Source organism: Staurois parvus, unplaced genomic scaffold, assembly GCF_062004578.1.
Source record: "Staurois parvus isolate SC_StPar_1 unplaced genomic scaffold, SC_StPar_1.0 ptg000465l, whole genome shotgun sequence".
Classification (NCBI taxonomy): Eukaryota; Metazoa; Chordata; class Amphibia; order Anura; family Ranidae; genus Staurois; species Staurois parvus.
In genome coordinates, this window is record NW_028318261.1 from 695142 (window position 1) to 714323 (window position 19182).

The following is a 19182-nucleotide window of genomic DNA, read 5'->3' on the forward strand; positions in this document are numbered from 1 at the left end:
AACAACCGTCCTGAGATCTGGTCACAGAAATACATACAGGTTGCTACTAAGTAAAAATTGTGGGTATAGGTGAGGCACAAACTCCTGAGTTCTGACAGATTCAGTCACAAGTCTTTACTCTCCAGTGGATTACATGCTAGGTAAGTGCATAGTTTTTTTTATCACCAGTGCAATATGTAATTTTGTAGTACAATGTTACTTTAAACGTTTGTCCAGAAAGTCTTCTAACTGCCATATTTTAGGTGAGTAACTCAAAGTATTTGTTTCGTCAGAATTCGTAATCTCCCTGTTTTCTGAGGAAGGGATTTTATCTAGTGTCCTCTGGCTGCAGCCTGCCTCCTGCCTGTATGAGCAATGGATGATGCAAACTCTAGATCCATCTGTGGCCACAAGGAGCACTTCCTTAATACAGGTTGAAGTCCAGATTCCAGGTAAATAATTTTAGGTTGTGTTATACCTGTACCGGTAGGTAAGTATGAATTACTGAAGACATTACTACTTTCACCAATGTTTATGGTTGGTTTTACCCTGCTTATACCTGGAAACACAATAGATCTAGGGTATGACACTGTCTACAGGAAAACTGCGTTGTCCATAGCAAATAATGAGATGTTGTTTTTGTTTAATTTCTGACCCATACTTGAAATTGACAGCTGGGATATGGTTATCTGCACGTGTATATATGGGAAAATAAAGTTCCTGGATTTTTCTACCCATGAGGGACACTACAAATGTGAAGTTTGTACAATGTCTTTGTAAATTTCAGCAAAGAGGGCCTGCTTTTCTTTCAAAATGCAAAAATGGCTCTATAGTGTCTCTGTGTCTAGGGGTATTACACTGTAGCTTCATAAAAGGAAAATCAAGCTGTAGCTATGAGCAATGCAAATCCTGTGTATTCTCTCAACATGACCAAAAGTGTGAAGAAGCCAAATGTATTTGTTTACCCCCAGTCGGACAAGATGGATACTATGAGCAGTTTTCAAATATTTTATTTTACAAAAAGTATGTACAGTACTTTAATGCTGAAATCTGTTTGCTAGGTTTCTTATTGGGCCCTTGACCAGACTGTCATTATATTGTGACTCCTTATGGAAACGTATAACTGCAGATGAACACAGCAGTAGTATGTGCAGAGTTGGAACAGAATGTGAACCTGTAAAAGGGGATAAAAATAATAGTAAGTGGCAAGGGCCAACTGCAGTATGGTATTTACAAGGTGTATATACAGTATTGGCTAGTAAGATTGCCCTAAACTTTCCCTTTGTATGGATTGGATCCTCTGTAAATCCTTTTGCGTTTTGTGAAGCAGATTGGATCATGTGGTGCCTATGTAGCCAGGTGCAGTCCCAGTTCTCCACTGTAGGTGGAGCTCAGCTAGAACAGTACTGCAGCTGGAGAGTCAGTGGAGAGAATTTTGCGTGCATTCTTGCTAGTGGATAGTGTATGGACAGTTCAGTCTGTCAGGGAGAGAGAACAGTGGTAGGGAAAGATTCTGGACGAGTAGGATATGCCACCCTTCATTGGGCTCAGACTGGCCAGGCCACATTCCACCCTTGGAGCCACACTGTCAGTGCATCAGAACCTGCTTCAATCAACAGGTTTGCACAGAACTGAGTGTTACCGGGGGGGTGCTTTCCCATTGGGCTGTTTGTATCTTTGGTCCATTCTTGCAATAAGCTTTGTTAATTGCAACTGCACTCTGTCTACTGCCGCTGCACCCACCCACGTTGGCACTGTCAATATTGGGGTTGTGTTGGTGGCAGCTAGAAAAATGGTGCTTACAGATACAGTAACGCCATCCTGCTATGTTTTTAGAAGTCCACAAACTTTCTGTAATACTCCCACCACTGTGCCTACTAGTCTTGGTGCCTTTCACACACTGTGCCTGCTGTTTTAGAATAATTGTGAATGAAAACATGGTTCATAATGTCTCTCCACCTGTTCCAATCCAAGAATTTACTGTTTATCCTTTTACATCTAAGTCCAGTTGTGCCTTGTTTTGTAACGAGCGCCTGTCACAATACTGGTGCCAAATGAGCTATTTAAACAGGGCTGCAGTACTGGCACATTGCTGTTTGGTCTACAGTGTTCTGTACCTGACTTCTAATCCTGACCTGGCTTGCCATTAACCACGCTTGTACACTACCTGCCCTGACCCCGGCTTGTTCCTGGAATCTGCTCTTGCCTCCTGCTTTTGACTGATCTGCTTCACCATTGCTGACCTTGGTCTGTGACCTTACTATTCTTCTACCTGCCATTTATGCCTGATCTGTCTGTTAACAACCCGGCATGTCTGACCCTGCATCCTACTTGTGCAGTCTGCTACAGCACTTACAGTTCAGGACTTTCTCTCTTGTCTGGTCTCTGTGTGCTTGACAAGCATCTGCAGCCTGTCAACAGCCAGCCAAGCATTTGCCAGTCTGCTACCAGCCAGCCCTGTGCCCGCTGCAGCTGTCTATCAGCTACCTTGGTCTCCTGGCTCCTTCCTGGGGAAGCATCAGCTACTACCTGCACAGACTACTGGACTTATTACAGGCACTCGTACCTTGCCATGCTCTAGCAGCCAATGTTCCACTCCCAGAGGTTCCTGAGCCAGAGCTGTAAAACAGGCCTACACGTCAGGCTCAATAACCAGGTACTCGACAATATCTGTTTTTTCCTTTAAAGTTTTGGAGCACATGCTCACTGTATCCTTTGGTATCTGTTAAAATCCAACAATAAAGCTGAGATCTGTAACTCTAATGCACATGTGCAGGAATTGCATCATCTTTGGGTGCCCAGTGGTTTAAGAAAGATGCTGGCTGTGAAGAAGATGCCTCCTACAGCAACTATGAATTGGTAATCGCTGGTGCTCGGGTGATGAGGTGCAAATTTATCATAAAATGCAAGTATGCTTTGCATATTTTATTTTTACATGGTGTTTCTCAATGCTACCAAAGTACCTAGGCAAACTTTTATTCTTGAAGCATAAAAAAAAAATGAATTTGTGTTTTTATGTTTGGCAGTTGTAGCCGAGCAGAGCTGCTCCAAATAATTTTTACACTAAAGAGAGCTATTTGAGTCATTATGGAACAGGAGTGATAATTTTTGGAGCAGCCCAGTAGCCAGAACTGGGAGTCCTGAAGCTGCTATGGAGCTGTCACTGAGGTCTCTAAAGTAGGAGCTGGAGGATCGTTTTTGGCTCCAGAGCTGCGTGTCACTGCCTAAGCCACTCCAGAGTCAGAGCTGACAAAGCATGGAGTTCTTTTAATCCTAGTTACAATGAGTACTCACGACCACTGCCAACCACGAGCACATGACCTGCAAGCAAGGCTCTATGAATACCCTCACTATGCTGATAGTTAGTTAATGTGTAACATTGTCAAACTGATTATGGTGCATCTTGGAAATGTTTAACCACTTGCCCATTGGGCACTTTATCCCCCTTCCTGCCCAGGCCAACTTTCAGTGCTCTTGCATTCTGACAATTGCGCGGTCATGCAACACTGTACCCATATGACATTTTTTTCACACAAATAGATATTTCTTTTGGCATTTAATTGCCACTGGGGTTTTTTTTTTATTTTTTGCACTATGAGCAAAAAATGTGAAGGGGGGGGGGGAAGCTTTTCTTTCTATTATAAAATTTGTCAAACGGTAATTTTTCTCCTTTTATTGATGAGCCGGCACTGATGATGCAATGATGGGCACTGACTGGCAGCACTGCTGGGGGGCACTGATTAGTGCCATGATTATCAGTGCAGATCTCCTCTGTCCAATTTGCTGGTTATCAGCAGTACTTTCCTCGTGCTGTGATGACGTGAGGAGAGTGCAGCCAATAACCGGCAACTGTATTTTACTTTTTTGATCTGCTCCGTCATTGGACACAGCTGATCCCTGGTAAAAGGCTGCTGTGATTGGCCTTTTACCTTGTCATGTGATCAGCTGTGTCCATATGACCGCGTCACGTGCATGGCGCTTTCTGGGAGGACATCCATGGATGCCCTCTCCGTCTTTCTGCTACAACGTGGTTGGCAAGCAGTTAATGCTTATGTTTTAATGCTGGGGGGGGGGGGGGTGTAGAGACCTAATTCATGTAAACATGAATGGGGATGACCATGAAATGCTGCAGCTGGTACTGCATAGGTGCAGCGATCAGCTGGGTTGAGATCCATAGGCAAGAAGTGCCATTGATCAGGACTGGAGAACATTATGCATTCTACACTGTTACTGACGTACTCCTAGAACTGTTTTATTGAATTGCGTGGGTTTTTTTTTTTGTTATTTGTTCCCCCAACGCTATCCTACTGTCTGTGCAAAAGTAAAAATAGCCTATGTCATGTTTTATAAACTTGGCAAATTCACCGGCTAATAGGGGCTGCACAGTGTTCATGCCTTAGAATGGTATGTGCTGGTTTTGGGGTGAGCTTAAATGTTGGCCATAAGAGCAATTGGTTCTTGTCAGAAGCTGAACAACCTTATAGAAGTTTTGTTCCGAGGCCCAATAAGATGGACATCATTGAGAGAACCAGCTTCATACTGAGCACTTGATTCAGAGACCTCTCTAATCTGATCCGGTTGGTACACTCCAAAGCATGGGAGGTACCAACATTCCTTTCCTTCATTGAGAGGTGGCGCAGACTCGACATGATCCCTCCAGACCTCTTTCTGCATAAAGTCAACTGTGTTTCTTCACCTCAGGTTTTCTGTTAAGGGTGTGTTGTAGAGAAGTATGTCATGCTGAACATGATTTGGCAGATTTTCAAAATGCCCAAAATGGTAGTGGTGCCACCCAGCTGTCAGAATTGTCCTAAAAATAGAACTCCTTACTCATAGATTTAGCAACTCCTTTTCTTCCATGGCTTCCAGCTTATTTTAGATGTTGCATCAAACACTGCAGTGTTGACATTATCGTCCAAGAAATAAAGGGCCTTGTTTGATGAAATGTTGCTTGCCTTTACTGTTAAGTCTTTCTTTAACATAGTAGTGATGTGGGCCCAAACAGATGTTATGTATAATGACCCAGCTTAGGTCCAGGCATTGGGCATATACAGTGGGGCAAAAAAGTATTTAGTCAGCCAACAATTGTGCAAGTTCTCCCACTTAAAAAGATGAGAGAGGCCTGTAATTGGCATCATAGGTAGACCTCAACTATGAGAGACAAAATCAGAAAAAAAATCCAGACCATCACATTGGCTGATTTGGAAAGAATTTATTTGCAAATTATGGTGGAAAATAAGTATTTTGGTCACCTACAAACAAGCAAGATTTCTGGCTCTCACAGACCTGTACCTTCTTCTTTAAGAGGCTCCTCTGTCCTGCACTCATTACCTGTATTAATGGCACCTGTTTGAACTTGTTATCAGTATAAAAGACACCTGTCCACAACCTCAAACAGTCACACTCCAAACTCCACTATGGTGAAGACCGAAGAGCTGTCAAAGGACACCAGAAACAAAATTGTAGACCTGCACCAGGCTGGTAAGACTGAATCTGCAATAGGTAAGCAGCTTGGTGTGAACAAATCAACTGTGGGAGCAATAATTAGAAAATGGAAGACATACAAGAGATGAGATTTTTTTTTTTTTCTCATTTTGTCTCTCATAGTTGAGGTCTACCTATGATGCCAATTACAGGCCTCTCTCATCTTTTTAAGTGGGAGAACTTGCACAATTGGTGGCTGACTAAATACTTTTTTGCCCCACTGTAGTGTGTAATGTGACCTGCTGACTTGTCGGTGAGCCTTGTGTATCCTTGGTGTCTGTCTTTGTCAACAAGCAGGAGAATATTGGCATTTCTGTCTAGAGCTGGTAAGTTGTCAGCTCTGCCCCTCAAATGAGAGTGATGAAAGGCAGCTCCAGGAGTGGGGTTCTCTTCTCTGTTAAACGGAATCTGGTTGCACTTGATATGAGTGGGCAATGGTATTTATATGCTGCTATTTAGGGGAAACTTCTGTCGGATGCCAGCACAGATACCCAAGGTGTATGGTAAGACCTATCCTGCTTTAATTTTGCAAGAGACCTGTTGTTATGAGACCTGATCTTCTAGAATAGTCTTACACTTTTTTTTTTTTTTTTTTTTTCCTTCAGATTGACACTTGTAGTATATACAAATTAAGCATATTTGGGCACAGGATTTGTCAGTCTTTCTCCGCAAACATCAGTCCATGTGGAAAAAACTGTATGAAGCATTATTTGTGTGCTCTCCCCGCCATGCTTTGCCTCGAGAGAATTACTCGTGGAGTGGGTTTGTCCTAAAATGGATGAAGCTCTCGCACCTGATTATCACTGTCACATTCTATGCACTTTAAAATTAGCCCTACAATCTTAAGCATAGTGTTCTATGAAAACACAGAATTGAAAGCAAACCCTGTATTTCTTTAAAATCTCTCTGCATTCTTGCAAGGGTATCTCTTGGAAGCAGATACACTTAATTTTCTTGTTCTGATCAGTCTTTTCATGGACTGGAGTAAAATATTGGTCCTGTTCAGACCCTGGACCTGTGCAGTTTCTATGTGGAATGCATAAGTCTGCAGGCCTTGGAGAAGGTGGACTGAGAGGGTTTTACTCTCCAAAGGATAAACATGAATCATTCTTCATATCTGCAATTCTAATGAACTCCCAAAAGGAGGAAAGGAAGTTCAATTTTCTTCATTGTGTCTTGATTCAAAGTGATGCCCATTTTTCCTTTATGCCATAAGTTAACTTGAAGACTGTTGGGTTAAACCAGTAGTTTCACAGTAAGCTGTGAAATGTGGAATAGACTCCCTCCAGAGCTGGTTAACAAAGGCCTGGATTCTTTACCTATGAAATATTTTGTGCATTTAGGAAAGTGTATGCTTGGGAATATCTGCCTCTTGGAGGACTGGAAGTGTGTGTGTGTGTGTGTGTGTGTGTGTTAGATTACCCCACAAGTGATATCTAAGTAACTGAGGCCTGGTAGGTGGATATCAGCTTTAGTGAGTTGAAGCTAAAGAGAAGGCCACTGAGCTCCTGAATTTTTAGAATGTGTCCCTGCTAGATGTTTATTGGGAAGGTTTGCAACCTTTTAATTAAAGCATCCCCAATGGCTTCTGGGCAGCTGAAGCTACAGTCAAGTTTGTTCCAAGAAGCGTGAAGGCCTGTGGTGTGGTTGAGTCTTGAAAATGGTCAGCAGATTGAAGAACTAGCCACCTGGTAAGCACATCTAGTTCACTGATGGTGGATTTCCAGTTTCTGTAGTTTTCAGGTTTGTTGACAAACTTGGTGAGACCTGTCTTGATTAACTCTGTGAAGCATGTATTTGGTGAACTGTGACAATGTTTTGTAGGCTTTGAATGCACCGCCTCCTGTGGAACCAAGGCAGTTACATTGGCTGGTGTGCTGAGATTTAGCAAATTTGGGAGGAATGGTGGTGCAAAGGTGTTCATACCTGACACTGGTTTAGAGTTGATTGACATGTTGGGTTGCTGCTATAAAGCAGTATACTTAAAAGGCGGTAATTGACTAGCTTCATAGTAAGATACCTGCATACCAATGTTTAGAGTCTGCTGTGATGCATAGGCCTGATGTACTGAGGGATGAGTAGACAGATTGTCTTGAGAGGTGGTAGGTGTAGTGTATGGGTCTAGGTTGAGAGATGTAGCTGGGAGATGTTTCCTCTTCTGCTAGCAGCTTGCTCTAAAACCATTAACCTTGTTATGGCTGCAGTGTGCACACATTGTTTGTTTCTCCAAAACTTCAATCTCTGCTTTCTTCAGTGCTGTTTCTGCTGCCACCTCTGCTTTCTTTTGGGCAAAGAATGCCTGCCTGGATTTTGGAAGCTCATCACAGGCTTTAATAAGTTTTGGCTGAGAATCTTCTTTGTAGAGACTTGGCGGATCTGTGGAAGTGTCTCGTAGATGTTGAATGATGTGATTTAGATTCATAAAGTTGTGTGATTCTCACCTCTCTGCCTTTTGTAGTACTAAGCCTCCAATTTTAAGCCCCTCAAGTCCCTTGAATTCTTCTTGTGACTCTTCAATGTTGTACCACTTTTTTTAAGAGGTTGGTATATTTAAGGCACCGTCTTTGATAACTCTCTCTCATACGTAGCAATGAATTGTTTGGGAGCTCCGCATCTCATGAAAAGGTTGATACATGCAAGCAATAGGGTTAAACCATAACTGACAATAACCAGCAGTTCATCTTCAACAGAATTATGAAGCCGTTAAACCCTCCAAGTTGGTTTACCAAGAGTTGAGCTTGTCTGCCTACTTCCTGATCTGGAAAATTCTGTCTCTTGCTGTGTTGCAGCCTCCATAGAAAGTGTAATGTATTGCTATGATACTTATGTTGACAATGAAAGGTAAATGGAAGTCTCTGAGAAATGTGTCAGTATTCTGTCCCACTTGTTTTAAAGTGGTTCTAAAGTCATAAGGTTTTGCTGTCAATCACATGCTGAGACAGAGGGGCAGGGCCAAACAACCTGGTCTGTCAATAGATGCAGACAGGGCTCCTCCAGGAGCGAGCCTACATGGGGCAGGGCACTTTCCAAAGAGGAGGGGACTGGAAGGCCGGCAGGAGACCCCAGAAGAGGAGGCTTGGGGTTGCTCTGTACAAAACCATTGCAAACAGAAGATAAGTATAATCTGTCTCTTTCATTGAAAAAAGTGAAGGTTTAAGATATTATAAGCAGAAATCAGAATGGCTTGTAGCAGGGCAGGCAGCTTCTACTTAATACATGTGCAGTATAATGCACCCCTTGACAAAACTGTCCCATTGCAGACATATATAGGCTTGTAGGACAATGGCTGCAATGCCTTAAGGGGCTGTATATCCAGGGCGATGTCACATTTTACAGTGTGTTCCATAGTAGTAATGGGCTGAACACAATGGTGTTCGGTTCGTGGTCGAACATTCGAACCTAATGAATATTCGACCGAACTTTGATCTCCATGCAAGTCCTTGGGACTCAAACTTGTAAATTCAAAAGTGCCTATTTTGAAGGTTTTATATGCAAATTTATTGGCCTTAAAAGGGGTATGGGGACTTGAGTATTGTCCTGAGGATCGTGGAAAAAAAATTCAAAAAGTACAGTTTGTTTTTTTTTGTTTTTTTTTCCTTTAAGTGGTAGTGGGGGTCTATGGGCAGGGGGGCTCTTTAGCATCAGGGTTCCCCTTTAAATGCTGCCCCCCTTGTGAATGAGTAAGGGGTACTTGGACCCCTAACCATTCACTAAATGATTCAAATCAAAATCAAGTAGATTTCAGACTTTTTGAAAAAGATCCTTTATTGAACCAAAAACAAAACCAAGTTTTTGACCAGCCCTTTTATTAAAAAAAAAAAAAAATCAATCAAGCGTTGTCATGACAATGCCAACTTGCTGAAATTAAAAGACGCCCGCCGACCCGTCTGCACTCACAGTAATCTGGCATTTGCCGGTCAGATGTAAACAATTGGGTGGAGGTTTGACCAATCATGGCTCTCACAATGCACTGTGAGAGCGCAGTGCATTGTGGGGTCCAGTGGGTGAATAGCCTGCTGAACGTGCTTATTGTTCAACTTACATTTGACTCGAACATCAAGCCCATCCCTATTCCATAGCTATAGATGGTGTGTGTTTTTGTTTGGTGTGTGGTGTGTTTTTCATATGGTTTTTGTATACTAATTATTTTATCTATTTTCCCTTTTAGAACACAACGAAACATATATTGTCCCAAATATGTTTAGCATACCACAGTGCAGAACTGTGTTCGGTGAGCCACCTCCCAAAGAACCATATGTGTTTCAAGTTGGACCAAACCTCAGTGATAAAAACAACACCGAGATTATACGAATTTTGCCTGGAGCTGCCTATAAGTAAGGAAGTTAATAAAATCCAAAAGGGGGGGGGGGGGTACATCAATGTTGTTGTAATTGGAAAGAGGTATTTTAATACTGCAACTTCCACTTGTTTACCCAATTAGTATAGTTGTACACCTGCATTGTGTCTCTTGCTGAACTGTGAGAGGAAGTGACTGAAAACATGGAGGAGCATCACTGAGAGGACATATGACTAAAACTATATATATATATATATATTCTCTAATATTTATTTATAATTTTTTTTTTTTTTTTAGGATACATTTGTTTAACAAATTAAAACGTGTTAGGATTAAAGTGTAACCACTGATTAATTTTTTTTTTTTTTTTTTTTTTTTTCCCCCCCACTATGTAGCACTCCTTTGGGGAGGGGTGGGGGGGGGAGATACATGAGAAAAAGCTCTCCTCAAACTGGAGGAGAGCTAAATGGAAGTATGGCTTTGATAATAACATTGGCAGTTCCTCCAGGACAGGGTATCTGAACAGAGGAGATTCCCTTCCTGGGAAATTAACCAGTAGTCAAATCAAAGTAGTTGGAAGGAGAGGAACTACTGCAGCTAACGTATAACATTAACCATAAGTATATAGATGTACACTAGCAAATGCATTCAAAGTACAAATGAGGGAGGGGGCGAGAAAGATCGATCTATTTCTTAATAAAGATACCTCCAGATGAATGTTGCAGGGGCCAATCACGATACAGCTTTCGTCTTGTTGTCAGAGACATGAAAACCAGATCAGCAATTAATGGAGAGAGAGCAATACATCATAGTGTTGAGCTGCTTTAAATTAAAAAAAACGGTGCTAATAAAAACAAAATCACATCAATAATAAAACCAAAGAAATTTATATCATGAATATAATGTCATAGTTGTCAAAGTCCCTAAAAATTTTACGGAATTGTTGATGTTTTGTGTTGTGTTTTTTTTTTTTTTTTTTTTATGTCCAGAAAGGTGGTGTGGGCAGAGTATCATTTTCATTGAGGCGGTGCATTCAATTGTGGGTTTTGGCTCAACATTAATTTTGAAAAATGTGTTGTGTGATGATGGCGTCAGCAATCACTGACTGTAAGAAATTGGGTTTAAAACTACAGTTTAATTTCTCACAGTCAGAACAATGCTACATGACAACAGAGATATCATCTTTGTCAGCAAACAGCACTTTTATTCTAAAAGTTTTAGCTAGAAGTATAAAATATCTCCCTTTTTTTTCATGTAGCACTGTCCCGACAGTGAGAAATTGGACAGTGAAATTTTAAACCCAATTTCTCAGTCACTTCTAGTGCTACAAGAAAAAAGGAGAGATATGCTCATTGCAGACTTTTTTCCACTTCTATAATAGCACAGCAGTTTTGGAAATCTCTAGCACCATCAGAGAGCTTGCCTCCACTGCTGACACTTCACTAGTAGAATGAATGGGGGCTGAGGCTGGCTGCACCCCCTCCCTCCAACTCACACTGCCTCGGGGATGCTAGGGATCCTGGAGTCCTCGCTGTCTTTGCGTGGACTGAGCTGCTGGAGGAGGGAGGTAGGGGGAGGGATGGGTCTCCAACACTGTTCTGTGTTGCTTCCTGCCTGGCCCTTTAGGCAATCCAGTGACAGGTGTCCGAGCCTCTTCTACATTGCTCCAGCAGAGTGATACAAAAGTTGCCAGGAGTTTACTTTGATAAGAAACGGCGGCATTGCAGGTTACTCCTCAGCACCCGAAAATGGAAAAATTGTCCCCAGTGTGCCACGTAGAGGGCAGTGTTTATAAGTTTGTAGCTGCATCAGTAGTGTGTATGGTCCCCACATGCTTATATGCATGCCTGACATCGTCTGGGCATGCTCCTAATGAGATGATGGATGGTGTCCTGCCAATTCTGGTGTTTAATGGCAAATATCAAACTCTATGGTGCCAGGTGGTGGGCACTCAGGCCACCCTTCTCTGTTTCTGATTGTTTAGTCAGAGACATTCACATCAGTGACCTGCTGGAGGTAATTTTGTAGGGCTCTGGCAATGCTCATCCTGTTCCTGCTTGCACAAAGGAGCAGATACAGGTTCTGCTGATGGGTTAAGGACCTGTGCAGCTCTCCTAGAGTAACTGCCTGTCTCCTGGAATCTCCTCCATTCTCTTGAGACTGTGCTGGGAGACACGGCAAACCTTCCGGCAATGGCACGTATTGATGTGCCATTCTGGAGGAGTTGGACAGTCTGTCCACCCTCTGCAGGGTCCAGGTATCTCCTCGTGCTACCAGTAGTGACACTGACCCTAGCCAAATGCAGAACTAGTGAAAAAAACAGAAAAGATGAGTAGGGAGAAAACCTTTGTGGCCTCCACCTGTAAAACCGTTCCTGTTTTAGGGGTTGTCTCAGTGTTGCCCATCTAGTGCATCTGTTGAAACTGATTAACAACCCCCTCTGCTACTTAACTGACCAGATCAATATCCCAGGAGTTTAATTGACTTGATGCTATACTCTGATTAAAAGGTGTTTTTTTTATATATATATATATATATATATATATATATATAATATATATTTTTTTTTTTATATTTTTTTTCTTCCTTCTTAAACTGACTTCATAATGTCTGTGATTGTGTTTAAGAATGTAATCCTTAAAACAAACAATCTGCAACTACGGAGGTCTTCCATGAGAAGATAATATATTTGAGTATAATTTTTTTTTGTCACTTTGGGTTGGGGGTATGGAAGGGTACTTTGGATGTAAGTGAAGCCTTGCATCTCTGTCCAGGGCAAACCAAACACATTGAAACACAAGCAGACCAATATTTATGCAAGCTCAGTCTATTTTTGGGAAAGAAAATGTGAACACATAGCTGGCAGTAAACATGTAAAACTTGCATCAATATAAAGTCAAGAAACCTTTCTAACACGTATAATGAGGCCTAAAAAAAAGCAGGATATAATTTAATAAGGCTAACATTTTTATGTCTGCGTGGGATTTTTTTTTTTTTTTGTAAATTTTAATAACTCCAGAAAATGCTAAATTGATTTGTTTCTAGATGTACTGTTGAAACTTTATGATAACCTAGCTTGTCAATTGATTGGTTCATCTTGATACTTTAACCCTCACTCTCTGCTTATTATAGATTGCTCTTCCAATTAGTATGCTGGAGAGTCTCTCTGATCACAAAACTTTCTGCACTTTGTATTCACTTGTTTTACTGAACTGCTTAACTTCCTTTCTAAAAGTATGTGATTTGAGCTACCATTTTGATCTGGTTCATTGCAGAGTACGCTATATATTGTATAACAATGCAACAAAACTCGCTTACACCCAGTGGTCACAGCCATTCAAGACACGTGGTGAGTATTGTAGAGCTTTTATTACATTCAGATTCACTTCTATGTGTCACAATCGCTTTTGATCTCTATGGGATCAAGAGTTGAATTTTTTAAATGTATCCATTAGAGGCCTTCTCATCTGGCATATGGGCATTTTCATGACCATTTTGCTGCATTTCTACAGTGGGTTTAAATGATGCCCATTTACCCAACAACGTCAGTTCTACCCTCCTAGCTTCCACTGATGCAGGATAAAGTATAGCAAAAGGAAGCATTGGATAGAATAGAGCGGGATTAGAACATCTGGTGGGTTTTTATTGCTGTTTGTGCACCTGTTATGGAGATTTACCACCTCTACTTGTTCTGTTTCCAAATTCTGGGTTGTCCCCAGAACAGTAATACAGGGAAGATCTTCCAGTGGGACACTAGTTCTGGTGACAGCTAGGGATTCTCACTTTGGAGAAATTTCTTCTCCCTTCATGTTTTGGCTATAGGTCTGGAAGTAAAGGGGGGGGGGGAACTGACAGGAGTTATAACCCTCTGTTACTCTTACAATAAACCATGCAACCCAGCCTTTTTGTATATTATAAAATGTAAATTTATTATTAAATCAGCCCTGGCATATAAATCCTGATAGCCAGTATGTATGTAAATCTTAATCCAATGGGCTGAAAATATTTGTGTTCGAAGTCATGGCTGCTAATGCTGTTATTGTGGTACCCAGTTGTAGAGGGTTTAGCCATTGAACACAGAATAGCCCTCTGGAATTAAGCCAACTCTTAGGTGTTCTTATATAGGCAAGCATTTCAGGCAAATGCAGAATTGCTAGATTGGCAGTCCAGGGTTTCCCTAACCACGTAAACCAAAAGAGCGTTCTCCCTGATCATACAGATGTGATGTTCGTTCTAATAGTTTAAAAAGGTATAAAAAAAAATGTGTGCGCGCTAAAAGGGAGCCGCTATACACAAAAGGTAACCAAAATAAAACCTCAATAAAATGGTAAATAATGGAGCAGCGCTAAAAAACGGAAATAAATAATCTTCTATGGAAGCAACGTATCAAATGCAATGAATGAAGTTCATGAATAAACAATTGATAAAAAAAGTTGGCTGACTATAATGCTCTGAAGGTGCCTGCTTCAATAGTAATCCGATGCTTGTGCAAATGGTTGTAGAAAAATTGCGCACTCGCCAGATGTGCAATTCAAATGCGCATGTAAATATATATCCAGATGGACCAGGTGGTGGGTTATCCTCTCTGAAGGGCAGGTGGCACATCCGATAATTCCAGTGCTTAATGATGATCCAAATCAGCCAGAGGTCCCCTTAAGGGTTGGGTGGGTGTTGCTTCCGGATATACAGGAGATTCCCTCTCTGGGTACTGGGATGGATCTGTGTTCTTGAGTGGGCATCTGAAAATCAATACTCCACCAGGGAGTTAACCAAGGAGATGCCCATAGTGTAGTAATGTATGAAGTAATTTATTAAGGGATATTATCCCGCAGTATAAAACCGATGCATCAGAAACAGCATAAATGATAGGATAGGACTAACCGTCCACATTCAAAAATGGCCGCCGGACCTCCACGAGGCTCCGGCGGTGTGATGTCACGGCATAACTGGATTTAAAGTGACAGTCTCTCCAAGTACTGAGGTAGCCACTGTATGTCTCATACAGTCTCTCTTGATATCTTACTTGACTGTGATATCTATCTAGACCCCTCTTCCTTATGTCATGCCAGTACTTCAGTAACTTGTGCTGCCAAATTCAGCCCCACTTGCAGGGGTAGGCGGATTGGGACTTTACATACATTCAACATGTACAGGTCTAGTGTATCCACCCACATTTACTACAATTCCCTGTGCTTGATTGGAATTGTTTCCTTTTTACTGCAAAGAGAGGATATGATGTAATCCCTGCTGTTATACCTCCTCCTTGGCAGAGCAGATGCTGTTCTCTTTTGAATGACAGAGATGAAGTCATGAAAATTCTATTTAACTTTTCTCCTAAAATGGTATTAATAGTTTAGTGCTTTGTGTAGGGGTTGTACTAATGGGTGATTTTTTTTATCTATTTTGCTTATCCCAGGGTTCTTCTTTTAAATAATAAATTAGGTTTATGCATACCAATTTAAAGTTAAATGGGTTGGGAACCCTGCCAGAGTTTGTCTGCTTTTTAAAGCCTCTCATCAAAAAAGAAAAAATAAGCAAGCCGACGTATGTTGTATTGTAGTTCAGTAATCTGGGGGCCTCTTTTTCGTAGTCCATCCTAATATACCAGATATTTCAAAGATGCATAAAAAATTGCTCAACTACCCCAGGCTGACCTATTATAGCTTCAATGGACAGTCTTTCTAAAGGACTTTCTCAATGTGTTTTGTTTTTTTTCTTTTTTTTTTTTCCTGGGTTTCACTGAGATGCATGCCAGTCTGGGCATCCTCCCAGGCTCCTGCACTCCAGCCGCACTTCATTTTCCACTCGAACTCTCCTCCAACTCCCCCTTACTGAGCAGGCTTGGTTACCCTTAAAGTCTGTCCTGGGCCCTTGCCAAGCCTCCTCTTGGGGATTGGTCAGGATCCTTTGAGTACAGACTAGCCTCTCTTTAACTCCACCCACTGCTTTTAGAACTTTCTCCAAAGTTCTAGCGCAGGGGACGTTTCAGAGAGCTAGTCTGCAGAGCCTTTCAGCCCCTGGCCTAAATTTTTTATTTTTTTTTTTATTTTTTTATTTTTACACCCAGACTGCTATTCAGCCCTCCTGACTGAAATTTAGAACTAGAGCTCCCCCTAGATGACTAGGAGGGTGATACAGGTAGATTAAAAACTTACTGGATTTTTAAGTTTAAACCCCAACTCTGTGAACTAACTTCTTTTGCAGTGGGGCTGTGAACTAACTTCTTTTGCAGTGGGGTTGTGCTTGCACTGAAAAAGTTAATTGCTTGTTTTTGGTCTTGGAATACAAAAAAGTACTTGCCTGATCCTCCACTGTTCCCTGCTATAATACACCTATTCCCTTTTTAAATGAAGAATTAGAAGTTCATACTGTTCTATAGATACAGATATAGATGTTCCTATTTTGCATAATACATTATGTCCTTTTTAGTTTTGATTTTCGCATTCTGAATGAAAAATTTTTAAAGCTTTCTGTTGACCATTTTTTTCTGCCTAATTAGGGCTGTATTTTTTCTCGGTTTACTAATCTTATGATAGAACAAGGACTGTTCTTTGCTTTATTTGGCTGTACTTCTATAGATTACAGGACTGCAGGTAGTTCTGCACTCCTGTGCCCCATTTTCAGCTGATAGTGGGCTGAAGCCTGCTGTCAGCTGACTTCACTCAGCTGGTCCTTTTATCTGAAAAGATCCCGACCATATGGCTGTTTCATCAGGGATCGGTCATAATTTGATCAGTGTGTGACTGTTTCTGCTTACCAGAAGTTGATAGTTTGTGTATTTGCTAATTAGGATGCTATGGGATACTCTGTAATCTGCATAGAATTGAAATAACATGATACCCAATGGTATAACACAGTTTTCTATTTCTCTGCCTCCCTCCCCCTTTCCCAGTATGAAGGGGAAGAGGGGGGAGAATAGATCTGGTGCTGTTCATGGCTGCATCTCTTCTCCCCTCTCTTCCCCTTAACACGACACTTGGGCAGAAGACCTTGACTTCTGCTGCTGTCAATCAATGCAGTGAGGGGTGGGCTAAGTCCCATTATGTAAGTCTATGGAGCGCGGCTTCATGGATACACAGCTCGGGAGCACAAAGACACACTGTGCCTCCACAGCAAGTGGTTTGCTTTGGGGACACACGCAGAAGAGGAGGAGCCTGGATCACTGCCAGTGGACCAATGAAAATGAGGGTCGGGGCCATTCTGTGCAATACCACTGCACAGAGGAGGTGAGCATAACATGTATGTTCTTTTAATAACAAAAAATATGACTTTAGTAACAATTTTTAAGTTGCTATTTTAGAATGTACAGTAGCTCCTGGCAAACCGCTAGATAGTTGCCATACATATCTGCACAGTTTTTACTTGGCAATGGATTTTTTTTTTCTTTTATACACACATCTGCTATGATGCCGACCCAGGCAGATGACAACTAAGGTTTAGCAATCTAGTTTTCTCTCAGTTTCCAGCCTTCTTATTGGGCAAATATTTGACATGCCTGTTCACAGTAAGGAGTAGATCCAGGTAGAAGTAATGCTAAATTAGAAAGTAGCAGAGTGATCATCCTAAGCAGCAAAAGTATGTATGTATGTATATAAATGACAGTCCAAGACTACAGATCCTTTGGGAAAAATATAAACACAAAACTTGTAGTATTTTAACGGTTTCCCTAAAGTTACATTTTAAAACTGTGCGTGCCTGCAGGTTTGCTTTGAAATGTGTGGGTTTACCAGTTCTTCTTCCTTCTTTTTCTTTTTTTCTTTTCAGTGTTTGTCACAATTTATTTTTATTTATTTTTTTTAGTGTGTATGTGTCTGTATATAAATATTTTTATTTAATTTTTTTGTTCAGATCTACCTCAAAGCCCAAGGGAAATGTATGTTTCTCTGCAAGGACGCTCGGGAGGAATGGTAGTCATCACTGTGATTCTCAGTATCTCCATGTTCATGCTCTTGGTTGGCCTTGCAGTCACATTTGCAACACATAAGTGAGGGTCCTTGTGTTGGAAAGGCCAGGAATATCTATAATGGGAGAAACAAATCTCAAGCAACCATTTAAAAAAAAAAAAAAAAAAAAAAAAAAAAATTGCATTACAAATATTGTATTACGTTTTTTTTATATTTTGAGTAGGTTAATAAAGTCTGATCTGAAACATTGTTTTACATTTTGTGGGTTTATATGTTCTAGAATATATAGAAATAAAGTTTTTTGTATCAAGATTATTGAAATGGTGCTTTTTTTTTTTTTTTTTATTTTTTTTTAATACATTTCATGCAAATAAGTTATATAAATACAGCGCTCAGCCAAACTGCAAAAAAATCCAGCAAATTGAGAGAAAAAAAAAAATATTATTATAGAGTGGTAATTATGTGCTCAATACTATATTCAAAAATGCCCTTCAGTTATACATAAAATCATATGATTACATATGAAACCTCAAATCCATACAAAAAAAATAAAAATGTGAAAGTGCCTTAAGGTCCCATGTGCTTTACAGCCACTCTTGTACTGTTCAATTTGAGCCTTCAATCACCGTGTGCAACCTCCACATTCACAAACCACGCAACAGCTATATAGAGCTACTACTCTTTGGGGTCAAAACACGCTTATGATCACAGAGGGTCCCACCACTCCTCCACCTCACTTATTCAACAGCAACACCTCAATCCTCTTGCTTTGCAGGGTCTGCACCGGTTTTGTCTCTCAAGGGGTTCCACCAATATTACTCTTCTTTACTTCTCAGCCAGACCAGGCCTCCAATACATGAACTGTCTTTGGCCATGTGTTCATGATTTCCATGACCAACATTGTGGCAATGGTGTGTTTGCGATTACAGCTTTGTGCATAAAAGTTCTCTTTCCCTTCTTGAAAAGCTGTGAAGTATTTATCTTGTGGATAGGTGTGATCCTGCATGGCATCGGCACCCTTCTTGGTATTTTACTGCTGCAGTAACACACGGTTTACCACAATGTGAAGTGATCTGCCTACCCCTTTTTATGTCCATACGATTTTAAACACCCTCATAGCAAACAAGCTTTAAGTTCTTCCTAAACGTATAAGCACGGCGAAGCTCACACCTTTCTGTAAAAAGAGGGGAGAGGCTGGAAGTCCTTTTTCTAAGGTTGGCTTATCAAGGAGGTTTTAAGAGATTGTAACAAACTTGCTAACCTTTCTATTTCCCCCAACACAGCTGTAGCCAGTCTCGCCTGCAGGTATCAACTAACTGAGCCTACTTCCAAAATCGTTCAGATTCGATCACTTTCCTGTCAATGGGTACTTTTGACAAGCTCATCTCAAGGGTCCCTCTAGTGAGCTGTTTATGTTGGTGCCCCCTCAGTCACCCGATCCATGTGAGTGCATACAGTTTGTAATGTTTACATCATGACTTTGATAAAACATACTACACGGAGCATTTTCTATTGGGC

At 41.0% G+C, this 19182-nt stretch overlaps 1 protein-coding gene across 1 annotated transcript; it reads left to right on the top strand.

Moving 5' to 3' along the window:
• The first annotated feature begins 270 nt into the window (after positions 1-270).
• On the top strand, positions 271-17976 carry LOC149452769 (uroplakin-2-like). Its single transcript, XM_089689001.1, has 4 exons — positions 271-431; positions 9632-9797; positions 13036-13109; positions 17609-17976. Exons 1-4 carry the CDS (start codon positions 359-361, stop codon positions 17746-17748), a joined length of 453 nt encoding a protein of 150 aa, XP_089545127.1. The 5' UTR covers positions 271-358; the 3' UTR covers positions 17749-17976.
• The last annotated feature ends 1206 nt before the right edge of the window (positions 17977-19182 follow it).